Here is a 24254-nt window from a genome sequence, read left to right as displayed (position 1 = left end):
CCTTCTCATCCAATGATTGCCGGAGCAGGCATTTCCTGTGTCTTGAGAACAGAAATTGGTGATCAGCAAGGGCTTGGGCACAGCATGAACAGCAGCGATAGGGGATCAGTGAGGTGAGTACTGTTTTGTTTTTTAACCCAGTGTGCCTAGTTGTTGTTGTTGTTTTTTTTTTGTGTTTTTTATTAACTTGAAGCACTTATAAAAATTGTTTACAGTTATTAAAAGTTAAAAAAATAATCTCAGATATTCACTGACTCCAGATAACAATATAATTTTAAGTAATAAAAAAAGAGAATAATAAAATCACAATAGAAAGTAAATTGGACATGTCTAAAGTTTATGATTAGCATTTATTACTATATTTTTCATAATAGAAGCCTATAAAATGTCCATAAAATACATGTTTATTTCAGATAAACTGGATAGGTTGTGGCTCACACACAAGTCTTTATTAACAGTTTGCAAACAATACTATCAGAGTAACTTATACTCCACACATGGAGCGCAGAGCAAAGGCATTACTGTCAGTAGTAGACGACACAGTTATGGATATAAGGCTAAACAACAGCGGAATAGTTAGAAGAAGGTTTTAACAGTGTATGGTCAATATATACAATGGGTCTCATTTATTAAAGGGGTACTCCGCTGCTCAGTGTTTGGAACAAATTGTTCTGAACGCTGAGCTGGCGCCAGGAGCTCTTGACATCATAGCCCCGCCCCCTCAGGAGGGGGCGGGGCTATGACATCATGAGCTCCCGGCGTCGGCTCCAGCGTTCGGAACAGTTTGTTCCAAATGCTGAGCAGTGGAGTACACCTTTAAGTAGAATTTGTAGTTTTTTTTTGGTGTCGCCTGTGTCGTGTGCCAGAATTTCCAACAAAAAATCCTAGAAATCCTACTAACTCTCCACTCTACTCAGAAAACCCTGACCGGTATTTTTCTATGGTATTTAATATTGTCTCTTGTATTTGGTAGTTTTCCCCACGTTTTGCTCTTTTTACACCTGTTGTATTCCTGAGCTCAGATCCACCACAATTTATGTTGAAAGAAATTTGTAGGTTTCTTTAAAAAATGTATTATTATTTTTTTTTTTGGGGGGGTGGGGGGGGGGGACGACACACGCCCCTTATCCTACAAACTCTACACTTTGCTCAGAAAAACCTACAAAGGGGCGTGACCATTGAGGACAAGGGACGTGCCCCCCCCCAAAAAAAAACAACCCAAAAAACTACATTTTTAAAAGAAACCTACAAATTTCTTTCAACATAAAATGTGGTGGATTTGAGCTCAAGAAAACAACAGGTGTAAAAAAGAGCAAAACGTAGGGAAAACTACCAAATACAAGATACAATAGTAAATACCATAGAAAAATACCTGTCAGGGTTTTGAGTGGAGAGTTTGTAGGGTTTTTGGGATTTTTGGTCAGAAATTCTGGTGCACGACACAAAAAACCCTACAAAATCTACTCGGAAAAGCATTAGTAAATGAGGCCCATTGGCCCTGATTTACTAAGATTGGAGTGTAGTTTTCTTTTTTTTTTGCAACAGTATTTGCTAAGGTTTCCCTACATTTTGCACTTTTCCCTAAAATTTTTTACATTACATTTTGGTTTTCCTCAGCTCAAATCCACTACATTTTCTGTGGAAACCTTAGTAAATATGTTGGGTTTTTGTGAAAATGTAGGGGACATGCCCACTTTTTCACCAACCATGCCCACTTTTACGCCAGCCACACCCCTTTTATGGGTTTTCCCAGTAAAATGGAGAGTTAGCCGGGGTTTTTTCAAATCTGGCGTAAATTCTGATGCAGACAGAATTTCTGACGCAATGGCGCACAACCGAAAAAAACATGTCGGGCTTGCAATAGTAATTAAGAGACATTGGCCCTAATTTACTAAGAGTGGAGTGTAGGTTTCTTTGTGGGTTTTAATTCGCCACAATTTTTTTTCCACAACTTTCCCTACATTTTGCTTTTTTTTTTACACACGCTCTGATCTGTCGGGTTTTCCTCAGCTGAAATCCATCACATTTTCTGTGGAAACCTTAGTAAATATGTTGGGTTTCTGTGTCTTAGTAAAATGGAGAGTTAGTTGGGTTTTTTCAATTCTGGTGCAAATTCTGGCACACAACCCGACAAAACATGTCGGGTTTGCAATAGTAAATCAGAGCCATTGGCCCTAATTTACTAAGAGTGGAGTGTAGGTTCTGTTGTGTTTTTTGCTGTTCCAACCTTTTTTTCCCATGGTATTTACTAATTTACTCCGCTTTCGGAAACTTTATACATGCTTTATAGTGTAGGGTTTTCTTACCAGAAAATTCCCATGATTTTCAGAGTGGTTTTCAGAAAAGACGAGTGATTTTGGATGAAATGTAGGGAACACGCTTCTTTTCCCGAAAACCACACCCATTTTGTAGTTTTTTTTTTCACTCTTAGTGTTTCTGATTTTGTTGGGTTTTTTCTGTCCCACATTCAGAATTAACACAGAATTTAGGCACACAACCCGACAAAAAGAGTCAAAATGCTGTTAGTAAATGAGGGCCAATGTGTTTAAACCTACACCAGGCTAGAGTTGTTGTAAAAGTAACATTCCTTAAAATGGGCCACGTAGTTATTTGCACATGGAGGACCCCATTTAACCCAATGGCCGAACCCCACTGCTGGATGAAAAAAATTATCATGAAAAATAAGGTAATTTTCCTGTAAGACTAGTTATAACAAGTCAGTGACAAAGTTTTATGATGTGTAACAGCCCCCGTGCCTTTATTGTGTGCTGTAGATGTATAAAGGCTTGATACATCTCTATTTACAAGCCTTGTGTCAGGTTACATCTCCCCCAGGTTGTTTAATATGGACAAAAATCATGAGGCATCCAATAAAAAGTATAAAGAATTCCTCACTAAGTGTCAGAACCAAGTTGGGGGGTGCCGCTATCGAATGTCCTGGAGGGTCAAAGATGATGTTTCAGTCTGTTGCAGTTCAGGTTTCCCGTCACAAAATCATTGCAAACATATGCAGCGGTGGCTATCAATGGCAGGACATGTGACGGGAGCCATGATGCCAAGTGCCTGGAAAAGACAGAGACAGGGGTGAGTAATGAAGGCACAACCTTTGGCTGGAAGATGGACTTGTCAACTGTAGGAGCTGCTTGTGCTTGTCCGTAGATCAAACAAACCTCTCTTTTGGTGTCTATCTGGGCTGTCCAGAGCCAGACCAACACCTCCTTACAGTCTGGTCAGAATGGCCTAGAAGGCCGGAAATTCATTGATATAACTGTAATGTCCTAGTACAGGATATAACCCTGTACAGTACTTAGACCCTGTCAGGTTGAGTCACTCAGTGTCTTGGGGGCTCTCCTGAAGTGGCCCAGGAGATGAGATGAAAAGCCCCACCACCAAACCTACCCTTCATCCCATAAAAATCCAGGCCGAATACAGGACCAGGCTGGCTAAGTCTTGCCAGGGTTTTACTTATTCCCTGGATTTCCCAGATCTTACCCAGCTTTCCCTGGATGAAATATGCTCTTCCTAGTAGGCACAGGTACCTTGTGAAAATATATCAACTCCCTACCACCATTCATGTCACTGTATCAATATATACACTGCTCAAAAAAATAAAGGGAACACTAAGATAACACATCCTAGATCTGAATGAATGAACTAATCGTATGAAATACTTTCATCTTTACATAGTTGAATGCGCTGACAACAAAATCACACAAAAATTATCAATGGAAATCAAATGTATCAACCCCTGGAGGTCTGGATATGGAGTCACTCAAAATCACAGTGGAAAACCCCACTACAGGCTGATCCAACTTGATGTAATGTCCTTAAAACAAGTCCCAATGAGGCTCAGTAGTGTGTGTGGCCTCCACTTGCCCGTATGACCTCCCTACAACACTTGGGCATGATCCTGATGAGGTGGAGGATGGTCTCCTGAGGGATGTCCACCCAGACCTAGACTAAAGCAGGCATGATGTCCCAGATGTGCTCAATCGGATTCAGGGGAACGGGCGGCCAGTCCATAGCATCAATGCCTTCCTCTTGTAGGAACTGCTGACACACTCCAGCCACATGAGGTCTAGCATTGTCTTGTATTAGGAGGAACCCAGGGCCAACCGCACCAGCATATGGTCTCACAAGGGGTCTGAGGATCTCATCTCTGTACCTAATGGCAGTCAGGATACATCTGACAAGCGCATGGAGGGCTGTGTGCCCCCCCCCCAAAGAAATGCCACCCCACACCATTACTGAACCACCGCCAAACCGGTCTTGCTGGAGTATGTTGCAGGCAGCAGAACGAACTCCACGGCGTCTCCAGACTCTGTCACGTCTGTCACATGTGCTCAGTGTGAACCTGCTTTCATCTGTGAAGAGCACAGGGCACCAGTGGTGAATTTGCCAATCTTGGTTTTCTCTGGCAAATGCCAAATGTCCTGCACGTTGTTGGGCTGTAAGCACAACCCCCACCTGTGGATGCTGGGGCCTCATACCACCCTCATGGAGTCTGTTTCTGACCGTTTGAGTGGACACATGCACATTTGTGGCCTGCTGGAGGTCATTTTGCAGCGCTCTGGCAGTGCTCCTCCTTGCACAAAGGCGGAGGTAGCAGTCCTGCTGCTCGGTTGTTGCCCTCCTACGGCCTCCTCCACGTCTCCTGATGTCATGACCTGTCTCTTGGTAGCGCCTCCATGCTCTGGACACAACAAACCTTCTTGCCACAGCTCGCATGGATGTGCCATCCTGGATGAGCTGCACTACGTGAGCCACTTATGTGGGTTATAGACTCCGTCTCATGCTACCACTAAAGTGAAAGCACCGCCAGCATTCAAAAGTGACCAAAACATTAGCCAGGAAGCATAGGAACTGAGAAGTGGTCTGTAGTCACCACCTGCAGAACCACTCCTTTATTGGGGGTGTCTTGCTAATTGCCTATAATTTCCACCTGTTGTCTGTTCCATTTGCACAACAGCATATTAAATTGATTGTCAGTCAGTGTTGCTTCCTGAGTGGACAGTGGGATTTCACAGAAGTGTCATTGACTTGGAGTTACTTTGTGTTATTTGTGTTCCCTTTATTTTTTTGAGCAGTGTATATCTACCTATCTACTCTATCTATCTGTATAGAAATATATATATATATATATATATATACATATATATATATATATATATATACACATACATACATACATACATACATACATATCTTATTGTTTCAGTTATTTCTCTCCTCTATTTTGAGTAAAGCATTTGATGTGGCTCGCTTCCTATGCTGGTAATGAGGAAGAAGACAAGCACTTGCTAAAAAAAATATATATATAGTTTACTGTTATTCATGTAAAGAACATTTATTTTTGTTATTTTCTCTCTGCCTGACATATTGTATATTGAACAGCTTGATCACTATTTCATGGCTAATGACACATGTGCTGAGAAGATGGTGCCTGTTCTACTGAGTGCCATGAAGTGGGGTGTAGGCTGCTAGTGTTACTGAGCGCCATGGGGTGGGGTGTAGGCTGCAAGTGTTACTGAGTGCCATGGGGTGGGGTGTAGGCTGCCAGTGTTACTGAGTGCCATGGGGTGGGGTGTAGGCTGCCAGTGTTCCTGAGTGCCATGGGGTGGGTGTAGGCTGCCAGTGTTCCTGAGTGCCATGGGGTGGGTGTAGGCTGCCAGTGTTACTGAGTGCCATAGGGTGGGGTGTAGGCTGCCAGTGTTCCTGAGTGCCATGGGGTGGGGTGTAGGCTGCCAGTGTTACTGAGTGCCATGAAGTGGGGTGTAGGCTGCCAGTGTTACTGAGGGGGGGGGGGGGGGCTGTGCTTTGCTGCACAGTCTAACATAAGTCAGATGGGAAGATGTAGGTAACTTTCGGACACTAAATCCCAGCTTCATCAGGGGCGGACATATAACTTATTCAGCCGGTTCGGCTGCACAGGGGCCCAGCGTGTTAGGGGGCCCCCCTAGTGGCCCAGGTCACAGCCTGGGCCTCACAGTCTGGGCCCCTGCAGGGCCCCCTGCCAGTACTTCATACTATATGCTGCAGCAACAGGTCCCGGACCTGCCGCTGACAGCAGTAATTTACCTTTAAACCAGCCGGGCGAGACGGACAGGCCAGGGGCTGATGGGAACAGACGTGCCCCGCGCAGGCACGCACGTCTGTTCCAAGCCCCTGACGTCACGTGTCATGGCCTCTAGTGTTGAGCGGCATAGGCCATATTCGAATTCGCGAATATTCGCAAATATATGGACGATTATTCGTCATATTCGCGAATATTCGCATATTCGTAATATTCTCGTTTTATTTTCGCATATGCGTATATTCGCGTGTGCGAAAATTCGCATATATGAAAATTCGCATATATAAAAATTAGCATAAGTGAAAATTCGTATATGCGAAAATTTGCATGTGCAAATTTCCGCATATGCGAAAATTCGCACATCAGTCTCACACAGTAGTATTAGAGCCTTCTTACACCACATAAGCTGGAAGCAGAGAGGGATGATCACTGTGATGTGTACTGTGAAAAAAAAAAAAAAAAAAAATATTCGTAATTACGAATATATAGAGCTATATTCGCGAATTCGCGAATATGCGATATTCGCAAATAAAATTCGAATTGCGAATATTCGCGAGCAACACTAATGGCCTCTGACCCCGGCAGAAGCGACAGGAGCAGCAAACCCTCCCGCCTCACAGCCGCATCGCTGAGCAGATAAAGTGAGGAGAGCGACGGTCGGTTGCAGGGGGGTGGGGGGAGGGGATTGTAATGATGATGAAGAGGACAGGAGGGGTGTTGAAGAGGTTGGTGGTGTAATGATAAGGAGGATTGGGGGTCTGGGAGAGCGTAGTGTTGGTAAGGAGGACCAGAAGGGGGGGGTCAGGGGTGTAGTGATTAGGGGGTTTAATGTTGATGAGAAGGACTGGGGGGGTGTCAGCTGTGTAATACTGATGAGGTGCTTAAGGTATATGAGGTGATGAGGAGACTGAGGATGGAGTGCGTGGTGTGTATGGGGGTGATGAGGAGACTGAGGGTGGAGTGCATGGGGTGTATGGGGTGATTAGGAGACTGAGGATGGAGTGCATGGGGTGTATGGGGTGATGAGGAGACTGAGGATGGAGTGCATGGGGTGTATGGGGTGATGAGGAGACTGAGGATGGAGTGCATGGGGTGTATGGGGTGTTGAGACTGAGGATGGGGTGAATGGGGTGTATGGGGTGATGAGGAGACTGAGGATGGAGTGCATGGGGTGTATGGGGTGATGAGGAGACTGAGGATGGAGTGCATGGGGTGTATGGGGTGATGAGGAGACTGAGGATGGAGTGCATGGGGTGTATGGGGTGATGAGGAGACTGAGGAGGGAGAGCATGGGGTGTATGGGGTGATGAGAAGACTGAGGATGGAGTGCATGGGGTGTATGGGGTGATGAGAAGACTGAGGATGGGGTGCATGGGGTGATGAGGAGACTGAGGATGGAGTGCATGGGGTGTATGGGGTGATGAGGAGACTGAGGATGGAGTGCATGGGGTGTATGGGGTGATGAGGAGACTGAGGATGGAGTGCATGGGGTGTATGGGGTCATGAGGACACTGAGGATGGGGTGCATGGGGTGTATGGGGTGATGAGGAGACTGAGGATGGAGTGCATGGGGTGTATGGGGTGATGAGAAGACTGAGGATGGAGTGCATGGGGTGTATGGGGTGATGAGAAGACTGAGGATGGAGTGCATGGGGTGTATGGGGTGATGAGGAGACTGAGGATGGAGTGCATGGGGTGTATGGGGTCATGAGGACACTGAGGATGGGGTGCATGGGGTGTATGGGGTGATGAGGAGACTGAGGATGGAGTGCATGGGGTGTATGGGGTGATGAGAAGGCTGAGGATGGGGTGCATGGGGTGTATGGGGTGATGAGGAGACTGAGGATGGAGTGCATGGGGTGTATGGGGTGATGAGGAGACTGAGGATGGAGTGCATGGGGTGTATGGGGTCATGAGGACACTGAGGATGGAGTGCATGGGGTGATGAGGAGACAGGATGGAGTGCATGGGGTGTATAGGGTTGATGAGGAGACTGAGTATGGAGTGCATGGGGTGATGAGGAGACTGAGGATGGAGTGCATGAGGTGATGAGGAGACTGAGGATGGAGTGCGTGGGGAGTATGGGGTGATGAGGAGACTGAGGATGGAGTGCATGGGGTGATGAGGAGACTGAGGATGGAGTGCATGGGGTGATGAGGAGACTGAGGATGGGTTGTGTGGGGTGTATGGGGTGATGAGACTGAGGATGGGGTGCGTGCGGTGTATGGGGGTGATGATTAGACTGAAGATGGGTTGCGTGGGGTGTAAGGGGTGATGAGGAGACTGAGGATGGAGTGCGTGGGGTGTATGGGGTGATTCAGTGGTGTATAGTGGTTGGCAGTATTATATTAATGGAGTACAGTGGTTGGTAGTATTATATTCAGGGGTACAGTATTTGGCAGTATTATATTCAGGGTACAGTGGTTGGCAGTATTATATTCAGGGGTACAGTATTTGGCAGTATTATATTCGGGGGTTCAGTGGTTGGCAGTATTATATTCAGGGGAACAGTATTTGGCAGTATTATATTCGGGGGTACAGTGGTTGGCAGTATTATATTCAGGGGGTACAGTATTTGGCAAGGTTATAATGATTATTGTCATCATACAGAGGATGAGGATCTACTGACAAATTAAGGAACCAATGATGTCCGGGTGTCAGACTCTGCAGAGAAGATGGAAGAAATCCTGGTGTCTGGACCAGATGAAGAAGAAAAGTAAAGACAACAGAGAAGACGTCACTCAGGTCAGTGATATCATTGTGTATTTTCCTAACTGTCCCATCAGAGCTGTAGTCACTGATATCATTGTGTAGTCTCCTGACTGTCCCATCAGCTGTAGTCACTTCAGACATGATGGGAGTTGCAGCTTTCCAACATCTGGGGAGCCACTTGAACCAAGGTGATTGGTGGGGGTCCCATGAGTCAGACCCCCACCACAAAAATGGGCTGTTTATTTTAAAATGCCTGGGCCTATTTTTGGTCCCAGTCTGGCCCTGCCTGTAAGTCACTTCTATTACTAAGGATAAGAAGCCAAGGAACCAGGGGGTGCCAAGGGGTGTCGTGCTAAGTCCAGGGGTGTGAATGTAAAGGGGAGCACTGCCCTCTGCCTCCCAGCTAGATACGGGTCAGGCTGACCTGGGGGAGTACTCACTGGGCTGCACACTGAGAGGGACAGGGGCCACCCGGAGCCCACCTCAGGAGCCGTTCCATCCACCTGTGGTGAACAAGGCAAGTGGCGACACTACATGCGCGGGGTAAGTGGAGGCCCTCCGGTGGGGTCTAGATACATGAGGGGGCACAGTGCTGGGGGGGGGGGGGGGGGGCCCAGGCACATTCTTTGCACAGGGGCCCTCTGCTGTCTGTGTCCGCCCCTGAGCTTCATAATAGTGGTTTAGTGACCCGGGCGTAGCAACATATTCCCTTTTAGAAGAGACTTCTCAGGGGTAGCACAATAAATTTGGACAAATAAAAGATCATATAAAAAAGGTTCTCCACCTTCTCTACAAATAAGATGACAGCTTTATGTTTAAGAGGCTATCCAAGATTAGAAAAACACAATCGATTTATTCCACAAACAGCACCACACCTGTCCTCAGGTTGTGTAGAGTATTACAGCTTGATTCACTTCAATGGAACAGAACTGCAATACCGCACACAAACTGAGGACAAGAGTGGCACTGTTTCTGGAAGACAGCTCTAATCCCGTCCTTTTTCACAATGTTGTGGCTTAAAATAAATAATTGCTCATGAATAAATATGCACCGCGCTTCCTTAATAGTCATTAGTAGTTATTAATTGTAATTTATTGCAATTGCGATCTCTGCAACTTCACATGTAGTTTTACTCTAACCTCCATATTAAGAAGTACCCAGCAGCTTTGAATGAGGTTCTGCCTAGTAACTAATGATGTCACCTTAGTCCTGGTTTTCTATAGGCGGCAACGTAACAAATGATGTCATCTTACTCCTCATTTCCTATTGGTCGGCAACTATAGGACCGGCTTTCTCTGCTGTGGATTTAGTTTCTGCAGGTATAAGGAGCTGGACTGCAGAGATGAGAGGGTTACTACCTGGGCTTGTGCTGGTATACAGCGCCATATCGCTCCACGTATCAGGTACAGTGCATGCATTGTATATATATATGGAGACATCACTGTCACTGCTTTGTAATGGAATTCATGATATATACATATATAAATATATAATAATTATAAGAGATATTAAGAGATATTTATATATATATATTTATATATATATATATATATATATATATATACTGTGTGTGTGTGTGTGTGTGTGTGTATATATATATATATATATATACTGTATATAAATTCAAAAAATATAGAAAATTTTTATTCATAAACTTAAAGTTGAAGCATTTAATTTTATTAGTAGTATAACATTCCTCTATTATGTTTTCTATATTATCTTCTACCAGGGCTTGTGCTGGTATACAGCACTATATCTCTCCGTGTATCAGGTACAGTGCATGCATCGTAAAAAAGGAAACATCACTGTCACTGCTTCGTAATGGAATTTATTAAATATATAAAGAAAAAAAACATATATAGATATATATATACAGTACAGACCAAAAGTTTGGACACACTTTCTCATTCAGAGTTTTCTTTATTTTCATGACTATGATAATTGTAGATTCACACTGAAGGCATCAAAACTATGAAGTAACACATGTGGAATTATAGACATAACAAAAAAGTGTGAAACAACTGAAAATCTGTCCTATTCTAGGTTCTTCAAAGTAGCCACCTTTTGCTTTGATTACTGCTTTGCACACTCTTGGCATTCTCTTGTTGAGATTCAAGAGGTAGTCACCTGAAATGGTTTTCACTTCACAGGTGTGCTGGAGTGGAGGAGGAGGTGTGATGGTGTGGGGGAGGAGGTGTGATGGTGTGTGTGTGTGTGTGTGTGTGTGTGGGGGGGGGGGGGGCTTTGCTGGTGACACTGTTGGGGATTTATTCAAAATTGAAGGCATACTGACCCAGCATGGCTACCACAGCATCTTGCAGCGGCTGCTATTCCATCCGGTTTGCGTTTAGTTGGACCGTCATTTATTTTTCAACAGGACAATGACCCCAAACACCTCCAGGCTGTGTAAGGGCTATTTGACCAAGAAGGAGAGTGATGGGGGGCTGCGCCAGATGACCTGGCCTCCACAGTCACCGGACCTGAACCCAATCCAGATGGTTTGGGGTGAGCTGGACCGCAGAGTGAAGGCAAAAGGGCCAACAAGTGCTAAGCATCATGGGAACTCCTTCAAGACTGTTGGAAAACCATTTCAGGTGACTACCTCTTGAAGCTCATCAAGAGAATGCCAAGAGTGTGCAAAGCAGTAATCAAAGCAAAAGGAAGAACCTAGAATATGACAGATTATCAGTTGTTTCACACTTTTTTGTTATGTAAATAATTCCACATGTGATAATTCATAGTTTTGATGCCTTCAGTGTGAATCTACAATATTCATAGTCATGAAAATAAAGAAAACTCTGAATGAGAAGGTGTCCAAACTTTTGGTCTGTACAATATATATATATATATATATATATATATATATATATATATATGCAAATCAAAAAATGTTGCAGTATCTTGTAATACCTTTTTTATTGGACTAACAGAATTTTGTAGAGACAAACTTTCGGTCACTGAAATCTTGTCTCTCCAAAATTCTGTTAGTCCAATAAAAAAGGTATTACAAGATACTGCAACATTTTTTGATTTGCCTCTGCATAAATGGACTAATATGGCTACTCAAATTTACTATATAGATATTTTTCCGTCATAGTGTGTTAGTGTACGGGGTAGTTCTCTGAAGTTTGGAGTGACGTTGTCTATTTTTGGCAGGCTACGTTATGCAGGAGATTTCGTTGTGCAGTTACGGGGATGATACGGTAGGAAATGTGACGTTTCGGTATTCCATTACATTTAATCACGTGCCTGCACTGGGATATAACAACTCTATAGGAAACTTCTTCACGGAGGATGCCATCGATGCAATGGAGAAAGTAGTGGAAAATTATACTGCGCAATTCAACGATAATACGGAGATGTTACATTATGTGCAATCTGAGGAGAAGAGATGTAAAGACAGTGTAAAGACATTCTGGAATGGTACTGTGAAGAGAAGAGGTGAGAATAATACAGATAGAATATATATATATACAGATACAATGGTCTCCAAACTATGGAAAAACTACAACTCCCAACCTGCCCAGAGTTATAACTACAACTCCCAGCATGCAAGTTATTACCCTATAGTGTTCAGCCTATTACCCTATAGTGTTCAGCCCATTACCCTATAGTGTTCAGCCTGTTACCCTATGTGAATACCTTATTACCCTATAGTGTTCAGCCTATTATCCTATAGTTTTCAGCCTGTTACCCTATAGTGTGCAGCCCGTTACCCTATAGTGTTCCGCCCGTTACCCTATAGTGTTCAGCCCATTACCCTATAGTGATCAGCCCGTTACCCTATAGTGTTCAGTCCGTTACCCTATAGTGTGCAGCCTATTATCCTATAGTGTTCAGCCCGTTACCCTATAGTATTCAGCCTATTACCCTATAGTGTTCAGCCCGTTACCCTATAGTGTTCAGCCCATTACCCTATAGTGATCAGCCCGTTACCCTATAGTGTTCAGTCCGTTACCCTATAGTGTGCAGCCTATTATCCTATAGTGTTCAGCCTGTTACCCTATAGTGTTCAGCCTGTTACCCTATAGTGTTCAGCCTGTTACCCTATAGTGTTCAGCCTGTTACCCTATAGTGTTCAGCCTCTTACCCTATAGTGTTCAGCCTCTTACCCTATAGTGTTCAGCCCGTTACCCTATAGTGTTCAGCCCGTTACACTATAGGGTTCAGCCCGTTACCCTATAGTGTTCAGCCCGTTACCCTATAGTGTTCAGCCCGTTACCCTATAGTGTTCAGCCTGTTACCCTATAGTGTTCAGCCTGTTACCCTATAGTGTTCAGCCCGTTACCCTATAGTGTTCAGCCTGTTACCCTATAGTGTTCAGCCTCTTACCCTATAGTGTTCAGCCTCTTACCCTATAGTGTTCAGCCTGTTACCCTATAGTGTACAGCCTGTTACCCTATAGTGTTCAGCCTGTTACCCTATAGTGTTCAGCCTGTTACCCTATAGTGTTCAGCCTCTTACCCTATAGTGTTCAGCCTGTTACCCTATAGTGTTCAGCCTCTTACCCTATAGTGTTCAGCCTGTTACCCTATAGTGTTCAGCCTGTTACCCTATAGTGTTCAGCCTGTTACCCTATAGTGTTCAGCCTGTTACCCTATAGTGTTCAGCTTGCTACCCTATAGTGTTCAGCCTGCTACCCTATAGTGTTCAGCCTGTTACCCTATAGTGTTCAGCCTGCTACCCTATAGTGTTCAGCCTGCTACCCTATAGTGTTCAGCCTGTTACCCTATAGTGTTCAGCCTCTTACCCTATAGTGTTCAGCCTCTTACCCTATAGTGTTCAGCCTATAACCCAATAGCTATCACCCTATTAGCCTATAGTGTACACCCTTTTACCCTACAGTGTTGATTCAGAAGAAGTAAAAAAAAGCCGGAAGCCGATTTTCCTTATGTTTTTTGGGTTAAAAATTCCTTCCTAACTCCAAGTCTGGCAATCGGAATGAATCCCTGGATTAACGTCCAACCTCCAGAATCTAATGACTATACCCACTAATATTATTACTTTACAGAAATGCATCCAAGCCCCTTTGAAACCCTTTTTGTTGAGTTCTCCATGACCTCAGAACAGACCACCATGAAATAGTGTTCCCATCTGTACATTTATGTCATAGCCACACAATACTTTATCTGGTCTGGTGGATGTGGGTCCTACATGTGGTGCCCAGATCTTCCTTGAGATTGGCCAGTGGTGGCCATGAAGCTGAAAACAGCTTAATGGGCCGATAGACTATAGCTACTATAATACTACCTCTCTGTACGCTAATAGAACTACCATAATACTGCTCTATAAGGACTAATGTGTTGATCTGAATGGATGGGAGAACTTCCCTATCCAACATCTCTTTCTTTATGCATCTGTTTAATATGTATGACTTCCTTTCTCTGCAGTAAAACCATCTATGGAGGTATTTTCTCCAGAGGAATTTAACGAGGAAAATCTCCCAGTACTGATCTGCCATGTTTGGGGCTTTTACCCACAAGACATTATTGTAACCTTGGTCAAAAATGACAAGATGGTGGTTAAGAGTGAGACTCATTCTGAACGAGTCGGGGACTGGACCTACCAGGTTGTTGTAAAACTAGATTTGCGGGATTCCCATCCTGGAGACAACTACACCTGCCTAGTAGAACATCAAAGCCTCGATGGTTCCATGATGAAAACTTGGAGTAAGTATGAAAGTGTCTTCTCAGCACTATAGAAATATCCCTGTATATGACCAAACCTTCTTCTACTACACTGCTCAAAAAAATAAAGGGGACACTTAAACAACACAATGTAACTCCAAGTCACTGACACTTGTGTGAAATCCCACTGTCCACTCAGGAAGAATACTGATTGACAATCAATGTCACATGGAACAGACAACAGGTGGAAATTATAGGCAATTAGCAAGACACTCCCAATAAAGGAGTGGTTCTGTAGGTGGTGACCACAGACCATTTCTCAGTGCCTATGCTTCCTGGCTGAGGTTTCGGTCATTTTTGAATGCTGGCGGAGCTTTCCCTCTAGTGGTAGCATGAGACGGAGTCTACAACCCAAACAAGTGGCTCAGGTAGTGCAGCTCATCCAGGATGGCACATCAATGCGAGCTGTGGCAAGAAGGTTACCAGGAGACAGGCCAGTACATCAGGAGACATAGAGGAGGCCGTAGGAGGGCAACAACCCAGCAGCAGGACCGCTACCTCCGCCTTTGTGCAAGGAGGAGCACTGCCAGTGCCCTGCAAAATGACCTCCAGCAGGCCACAAATGTGCATGTGTCCACTCAAACGGTCAGAAACAGACTCCATGAGGGTGGTATGAGGGCCCGACATCCACAGGTGGGGGTTGTGCTTACAGCCCAACACCATGCAGGACGTTTGGCATTTGCCAAAAAAAACACCAGGATTGCCAAATTCGCCATTGGCGCCCTGTGCTCTTCACAGATGAAAGCAGGTTCATCCCAGACCTGAATCGGATTGAGCACATCTGGGACGTCTCACTCCATCCACCACAGACTGTCCAGGAGTTGGCGGATGCTTTAGTCCAGGTCTGGGAGGACATCCCTCAGGAGACCATCCTCCACCTCATCAGGAGCATGCCCAGGCGTTGTAGGGAGGTCATACGGGCACGTGGAGGCCACACACACTACTGAGCCTCATTGGGACTTGTATTAAGGACATTACATAAAGTTGGATCAGCCTGTAGTGGGGTTTTCCACTGTGATTTTGAGGGTGACTCCATAATTCATACGATTAGTTCATGTGTTATCTTAGTGTTCACTTTATTTTTTTGAGCAGTGTATATTGTACTATAGTCTCCACCTCATCTTCTTAATCATGAGGGATCTAGAACTAGTTTAGTTCTGCTTTGACATCTTACTTTTAGAAATTAACTTAAAATATTTTTTCTTGTAAAAAAAAGGTCTAAGCACTCTTATGAAGAAGAGTGGAGCAGTTGCCGATAGCAACCAATCAGATTTTTTTTCATTTTTCACAGTCCTTTTTAAAAATGAAGCGATCTGATTGGTTGCTATGGGCAACAGCACGGCTCTTCCTCTACACAGGTTTTGATAAATCTCCCCCAATATGTTTACAGTAGGATAACAAGTGTCTGGACCCCTACATTTACAATGTTTTCTTATTTATTTTGCTATTTTCTCTATTTTATAGATATTTATTTTATGCTAATAGTAAGTTTACATTGTTTTGGCTATCTGAGCTCCTTTTGCAGTGTTCTAAAAACTCTCTGAAAAGTAATTGAAATATTTAAAGAAGATGTCCACCAAAAGAAAATGTATTCCTTATCCACAGGATAGGAGATAAGTGTCTGATCGCGGGGGGTTCGACCACTGGGACCCCCTGCAATCTCCTGTATGGGGTCCCAGCTCTGCTCCAGGAAATGACGATTCACACACAGCACGTCAGCTGGTCAAAACACTATGAGAGAAGCAGAGACACAGCCTCTCAGACTCCGCCTCTCCCATAGAAATGATGACCAGCTGACGTGCTGGGTATGAAACATGCAGTGCCGGGGCAACAATCATTACGGTAAGATCAAGGTGCGTCTCTAGTGTGGGCAGTGCTCAGCTGTCAGTCGGAGCGGTGTCTTCACAGTTGTTAGGCACCTTCTACCACGTTTTCAACACCTCAGTGATGCCGTCACGCCGTGGGCCGTGATGCCGTGGGCGTGTCGGCATTCACGTGGGCCGGATCATGTGATGCAGGAGAAGCGGCGGCCGGCGGGGGTTCTGCTATCTGTTCTTACATGGGGCATGCACAGAGTGGAGCACACTATGACCCGGAATTGCAATTATTGCCCAGGTGTGATGCTTGTTAGGGGAGGTACTTAAGATATCTGATTGCTTGGGTTTTTGCGTATGAGCCAGAGGATGCGCTAGAAGCGCGAAACATATGTCGCTCGTTCTTTCATGAAAGCACCCACTGTTGTTCCCCCGTGGATGGACGTTAAAGGGTTACTCCGCACCCCAGCATCTGGAACATTGAGTTCCGAACACTGGGTGCGGGCTTCCGTGTTCACGCCTGCCCCCTCGTGACATCACGCCCTGCCCCGTGATGTCACGTCCTGCCCCCTCAGTGCAAGCCTATGGGAAGGGGGCGTGACGGCCGTCGCGCCCCCTTCCCATAGACTTTCATTGAGGGGGCGGAACGTGATGTCACGGGGCGGGGCGTGACATCACGATAGGGCGGGTGTGAACACGGTAGCCCGCACCCAACGTTCGGAACTCAATGTTCCGGACACTGGGGAGCAGAGTAATCCATTAATAAAGTCTGAAATACCCCATGGAGGAACGCCTCTCTCCTCCTACCTCATAGCATCTCCCCTCTGTGAAAGACACACAGGCCCTGCACATGCACCATCATCGTATATTACAGCGCACGCGCTGTCCGTCTGCGAGTGATTCCTATGCTCTGTGACTAACTGCGCATGTGTTGTAATAGCTAGAGGCAGAGAGCTCGCTCTAGTGTCTGACCAATGACAGCGCTGACATAATAATGGTGCATGCGTGTGGGCCCATAGCACCAATCAGATTGCTTATTTGATTTCTAAAAAGGCCTCAAAAAATTAAAGCTGCAATCTTACTCTGCACGGATTTTGATAAATCTCCAAAGGGAGACAATCTAAGAGTTCTCCAGATTTTAAAAGGGGTACTCCCGTGGAAAACTTTTTTTTTTAAATAAACTGGTGCCAGAAAGTTAAACAGATTTGTAAATCACTTCTATTAAAAAATCTTAATCCTTCCAGTACTTTTTAGGGGCTGTATACTAAAGAGAAATCCAAAAAATAAATGCATTTCCTCTGATGTCCTGACCACAGTGCTCTCTGCTGACCTCTGCTGACCATTTTAGGAACTGTCCAGAGCAGCATATGTTTGCTATGGGGATTTTCTCCTGCTCTGGACAGTTCCTAAAATGAACAGCAGAGGTCAGCAGAGAGCAGTGTGGTCAGGACATCAGAGGAAATGCATTTCTTTTTTGGATTTCTCTTTAGTATACAGCCCCTAAAAAGTACTGGAAGGATTAAGATTTTTAATAGAAGTGATTTACAGATCTGTTTAACTTTCTGGCACCAGTTGATTTAAAAAAAAAAAAAAAAGTTTTCTACGGGAGTACCCCTTTAAATCGGGGCTTGGGCTGTTTGAAAATCTAGGGGCCCTTTGATAGTCTCATCCATTATTTCTCATCCACACAGAACCTGGTTTGACCTCCACTCAGATCATTAAGATCAGCGTCGCCGCAGGATTCTTTGCACTAGGACTGATCACCTTGATCGCAGGAGTTTTTTGCTGGATGAACGCCAAGAGAAGAGGTGAGATCTGTCGGAACATGGACAAATAACATGAATAAGACATAGTTCACGTCTGCTTTTGTATCCTAAAGACCTTTAAGGTTTAAGACTCCGTTCATTGGTTCTAATAGTGCTTAAAGGGGTACTCTGAAGGGAAAAAAAAAGTGAAATCAACTGGTGTATAACTGGTGTATATTACTTATATATACAATTCTTATTCCTTCCAGTCTGACCACAGTGCTCTCTGCTGCCACCTCTGTCCATATCAAGAACTGTCCATAGCATGAAAAATCCCCATAGTAAACCTCTCCTGCTCTGGAAAGCAATGCCCTGACACAGAAAAAGATGGCAGCAGAGAGCACTATGGTCAGACTGGAAATAACTACACAACATCCTCTGGAGCATACAGCAGCTGATAAGTACTGGAAGATTTTTATATAGAACACACACACATATATATATATATATATATATATATATATATATATATATATATATATATATATATAACATATTTACAAACCTGTTTTCCACCGGAGTAACCCTTAAAAGATTTTTTATCAATATAGACCAGTGTATTCCAACTAGTGCGCCTCTTGCTGTTGTGAAACTACAATCCCCAGCATGCCCGGACAGCCAAAAGCATGCTGGGAGTTGTAGTTTTGCAACATCTGGAGGCATACAGGTTGGGAAACACTGATATAGACAGTGATATGAAAAATTACAAAAAAATAAATCACAAAAAATTCTCACCAAACATGCATAATGTAAAAACATATTTAAACAGATAGCCCTGGATTTGGGTGGAAATTGGAAATGAGGAGTATGGATATTTAATACGGTAACATCTTATACAGTCAAAGTTTTCCAATGTCCAAAAAACTAAAACTTTCCTTGTAGAGCGAAGAGCTTACAACATCAGATTACAATATGTCGTTAACAAATAATCAAGGCTCTGAAATTGAATAAAATTAGAAATCCAATGGCGCCACCTGCTGGGTATATTTAATAAAAAACAAAACAAACTACAGTCTTGAGTTGCAAGTAAAATATGTGGGTTTATTGTTACAGAGGGTCCTCACTTTGCAATTTATATCTCTCCCCCATTTCCTTGTCACCTACCCAGCCACCACCCATGTATAAGTTATATATATATACATAGTCTTTGCCTGGGTTTCTGAAGCTTTCCGATAACTCATAGTGCTTTGACCACTGTTGCTTTTGATGCAGTTGGGGGTCATCTTAACAGGTAAGCCATATTGCCACTAGTCTGCGGCTAACAAAAAGGTGAGGTAAGTTGTTATTTCTTTTCTTTTTTATAAATGTGTGTGTATATATATATATATATATATATATATATATATATATATATATATATACACATACATACAGTGATCCCTCAACTTACAATGGCCTAAACATACAATAGTTTCAACAAACGATGGTCTTTTCTGGACCATTGTAACTTGAAACCAGACTCAACATACAATGCTACGGACAGTCCAGATCTGTGAAACGTTTCAATGGCTGGAAGAACCGACCAATCAGAATGGACATTTACACCTGCACTACTGAGGTGTATGCACTGACTGTTTGGTAGCACCCCCTACAGTACAGGGAGGTATTACATGTTCTGTACTCTTTACCTGTATTACTGAAGTGTATGCACTGACTGTTTGGTAGCGCCCCCTACAGTACAGGGAGGTATTACATGTTCTGTACTCTTTACCTGTATTACTGAAGCGTATGCACTGACTGGTGTCTGGTAGCGCCCCCTACAGTACAGGGAGGTATTACATGTTCTGTACTCTTTACCTGTATTACTGAAGTGCATGCACTGACTGGTGTCTGGTAGTGCCCCCTACAGTACAGGGAGGTATTACATGTTCTGTACTCTTTACCTGTATTACTGAAGTGCATGCACTGACTGGTGTCTGGTAGCGCCCCCTACAGTACAGGGAGGAATTACATGTTCTGTACTCTTTACCTGTACCAGGGTTAGCTGCTCCTTTGGACACCAGGTGAGGGCGACTACATTTCGCGTGTACTGTACAGGACCCTGAAGAAGCTCCTGTCCTCTATATAGACCAGTCTTTCCCAACCAGGGTGCCTCCAGCTGTTGCAAAACTACAACTCCCAGCATGCCTGGACAGCCTTTGGCTGTCCAGGCATGCTGGGAGTTGTAATTTTGCAACAGCTGGAGGCACCCTGGATGGGAAACACTGACATAGACAGTGATTACAGCTCCCAGCAGATCTTTCTTACTTTTATATGTAAGGATTTGCTTTATCTATATTAGTTATCTACTTATTTTTCTTTAATCCTCACTTTTTCCTATTTTTGGATGAGATTTTCGTGGCTTCAAAACCAATTACCAGGTTTCCATAGAGTTATGGTCTCAACATACAATGGTTTCAACATGCAATGGCCATCCTGGAACCAATTAATATTGTAACTTGAGGGACCACTGTATGTATGTATATATATATATATATATATATATATACACAGTATATATATATATATATATATATATATATATATATACACATATTTATTTATTTATTTTGTAATATTCACAACATTTCTCCTGAAAGAGCTGATTTATTCTGCTATCAGCTGCAGAGACTCACCGCTAATATTTTATTTGTAAATATTTTATTTGTAAATTACTTCTATTTAAAAAAATCTTAATCCTTCCAGTACTTATCAGCTGCTGTATGATGTGCATTATTATATTGACATTATTATATTGACAGGTTGGGGCGTTACAATAAAGAGGCGACTGTCAAACTCCACAAGCTTTATACGATGTTATAATATAATAATATAATGCTGCATTCATTGGGATCTTTTCATCTTTTGTAGGTTACACTCCAATCCCAGGATACAATGACGTTAACTGAGGCCCCACGAGGTAAGTATAAAATGTATAGATCATATATCTATAACTGCTGTGAGTAAATCTAGAGGGTTTGTTGACATGATAGTTTTAAAGGGGTATTCCATGAAAAAAAATTATTTTTATAGATCAACTGGCTCCAGAAAGGTAAACAGATTTGTAAATTACTTCTATTAAAAAATCTTAATCCTTCTAATAATTATCAGCTCCTGAAGTTGAGTTGTTCTTTTCTGTCTGGCAACAGTGCTCTCTGCTGACATCTCTGCTTGTCTCGGGAACTGCACAGAGTAGAAGAGGTTTGCTATGGGGATTTGCTTCTACTCTGGACAGTTCCCGAGACAGGTGTCAGCAGAGAGCACTTAGACTGAAAAGAACAACTCAACTTCAGCAGCTCATAAGTACTGAAAGGATTAAGATTCTTTAATAAAAGTAATTTACAAATCTGTTTAACTTTCTGGAGCCAGTTGAGATATATATATATATATATATATATATATATATATATATATATATATAAAAGTTTTTTTTCCTGGATTAACCCTTTAAGAGACAGAAAAATCTAATGCAGACTACAAGTTTTTTTTCTTCCTTGGCTCCAGGTCTTTCCAGGTCTGATACCTCCACCAGGACCGTGAAAGGGAAAACTTTCATGGTGGCAACTTAAAGGGGTTCTCCGCTGCTGAGCGTTTGGGACAAACTGTTCTGAACGCTGGAGCCGGCGCCGGGAGCTCGTGATGTCATATCCCCGCCCCTTCATGATATTACGCCTCACCCCCTCAATGCAAGTCTATGGGAGGGGGCGTGACGCCCCCTCCCATAGACTTGCATTGAGGGGGTGAGGCGTGATATCATGAGGGGGCGGGGCTATGACGTCACGAGCTCCCGGCGCCGGCTCCAGCGTTCAGAACAGTTTGTTCCAAACGTTCAGCAGCGGAGCACCCCTTTAAAGGCAGATTTTTTTTTTTTTTCTGGATAATGGGGGGGGGGGGGGGGGGATTTACTTAGACCAGTGTTACTAAGACCATTCTTTAATAAAGTCCCCGCAGCTGTAGCTTTTGGCCGATTCATTATAAGGCTACAGCTGCGCCTGTCCCGCACGCTGCACTTTCAAATCTGTACTAGTTTTGTAATAAATTATACAGGAAGTTAGGCCACGCCCCTTTACAACAGACCACTCCCATTTTTTTTTAAACAGGCATGACTAGCACAGAAGTACAAAAAGTAAAAAAAAATTGTGCAAACTAAGGGCTTGTAGAAAAATTTGTGACTTTTCTAGGCCTAAAAAATGTAGGGGTAGGTACTTGCTCACCCCCTTTCTCTTTCCTTTTACAGATTCTGAAGGGATTGAGGACGATCTCTGCACAGAACACTCCTGAGCTGTCCCCAGATGGTTCTACAGACCCCATGTGCATCATACAAGGACACTTATGTGCATTTTAAATATGTTTGCTTCAAGGACAATTGCTTGTTAAAGGGGTACTCCGGTGGGAAAACTTTCTTTTTTTAATCAACTGGTGCCAGAAAGTTAAACAGATTTGTAAATTACTTCTATTAAAAAAAATCTTAATCCTTCCAGTACTCATTAGCTGCTGAATACTATAGAGGAAATTCTTTTCTTTTTGGAACACCAGAGCTCTCTACTTACATCATGACCACAGTGCTCTCTGCTGACACCTCTGTCCATTTTAAGAACTGTCCAGAGTAGGATAAAATCCCCATAGAAAACATATGCTGCTCCGGACAGTTCCTAAAATAGACAGAGATGTCAGCAGAGAGCACTGTGGCCATGATGTCAGCAGAGAGCACTGTGTTCCAAAAAGAAAAGAATTTCCTCTGTAGTATTCAGCAGCTAATAAGTAGTGGAAGGATTAAGATTTTTTTTAATAGAAGTAATTTACAAATCTGTTTAACTTCCTGGCACCAGTTGATTAAAAAAATAAAAATAAAAACGTTTTCCACCGGAGTACCCCTTTAACAAAAATGTTCATGTTGTTTTTGTATTATTTGTTTACTAAAGCCAATGGGGACAACTCACAGTCAAAAAGGATTGTCAATGCCTCTTTGTCATATATGTAACGGCTGGTGTGGTATTACAGAAGAAGAAGATACCGTGCCTGAGGGCTTCCGTTGTAGCGGTTGTGTATGTGTGACGTTTGTGTAACTTTCTTCTAGAAAAATGCAGCTCTCATACAACTCAATGTAGTCCAAGGCGCAGAGCTGTGATGTCGCTTTTGCAGCTGTTTTGTATATAATTCATGTATGGGGGCACAGTATATTTTTATTTCATATATAGAGCCACAGTATATTAATAGATATATGGAGAACAGTGTAATTAATACATATATGGGGGCACAATGTATAATTCATTCATTTATGCAGGCACAGTATATTTTTGAGTTTATGTATGGGGCACCGTTTATAATAATTTTTTGGGGGCACATTGTGTTTCGAATTTCAGTGGTATGATATGGTATTTTGTAAATTATTCCTGGAGTTGCTCTGTTTTAGAAGCAACAGTGTGTGGCAGTATTATATTCAGAGGATGCAGTTTGTGGCAGTCCCATATGCAGGGTGCAAACTGTGTAGATCTGTTGTTGTTAGGGGGCACAGTGTGTGGTAGGGTTATATTCAAGGGCACAGTGTGTGTTAGTGTTATTTTCATGGGCATAATGTGTTGCATGGTTTATTCAGAGGGTACAGTGTGTGGCAGGGTTTTATTCAGGGACACAGTGTGTGTTAGTGTTATTTTCATGGGCATAATGTGTTGCATGGTTTATTCAGAGGGTACAGTGTGTGGCAGGGTTTTATTCAGGGACACAGTGTGTGTTAGTGTTATTTTCATGGGCATAATGTGTTGCATGGTTTATTCAGAGGGTACAGTATGTGGTAGGATTATATTCAGGGACACAGTGGCCCTCATTTACTAACATGATTCCGAATCTTTTTGTCGGGTTTTGCCCCTAAATTCTGTCGCACGGAACGTGCGAAAGAATAAACCCGACTGATCTGAATCACTCAGAGTGAAAAAAAAAAAAAAACTAAAAAAAATGGGCGTTGTTTTCGGGGAAAGGGGCGTGTTCCCTACATTTCAGCCAAAATCACTCGTCTTTTCCTAAAACCACTCTGAAATTCATGTGAATTATCTGGGAAGAAAACCCGACACTTTAAAGCATGTATAACGTTTCAGAAAGCTGAGTAAATTATCTGGCTGTTTGCTTCTTTTTCTGTCTCATCTTTTTCAAGCAATTCTTACTTGTAATTTTTTTTTTTTTTTTGCAC

General features: G+C 43.2%; 1 protein-coding gene across 1 annotated transcript; it reads left to right on the top strand.

Annotated features, from left to right (window-relative positions):
- The first annotated feature begins 2674 nt into the window (after nucleotides 1–2674).
- LOC130292019 (class II histocompatibility antigen, M beta 1 chain-like) lies at nucleotides 2675–22492 on the top strand. Its single transcript, XM_056541450.1, has 7 exons — nucleotides 2675–2686; nucleotides 9993–10188; nucleotides 11942–12226; nucleotides 14176–14454; nucleotides 17978–18094; nucleotides 20942–20990; nucleotides 22308–22492. Exons 1-6 carry the CDS (start codon nucleotides 2675–2677, stop codon nucleotides 20977–20979), a joined length of 927 nt encoding a protein of 308 aa, XP_056397425.1. The 3' UTR covers nucleotides 20980–20990; nucleotides 22308–22492.
- The last annotated feature ends 1762 nt before the right edge of the window (nucleotides 22493–24254 follow it).

This window comes from Hyla sarda, chromosome 9 (assembly GCF_029499605.1).
Source record: "Hyla sarda isolate aHylSar1 chromosome 9, aHylSar1.hap1, whole genome shotgun sequence".
NCBI lineage: Eukaryota > Metazoa > Chordata > Amphibia > Anura > Hylidae > Hyla > Hyla sarda.
This window is presented reverse-complemented; position numbering and strand designations above follow the sequence as displayed.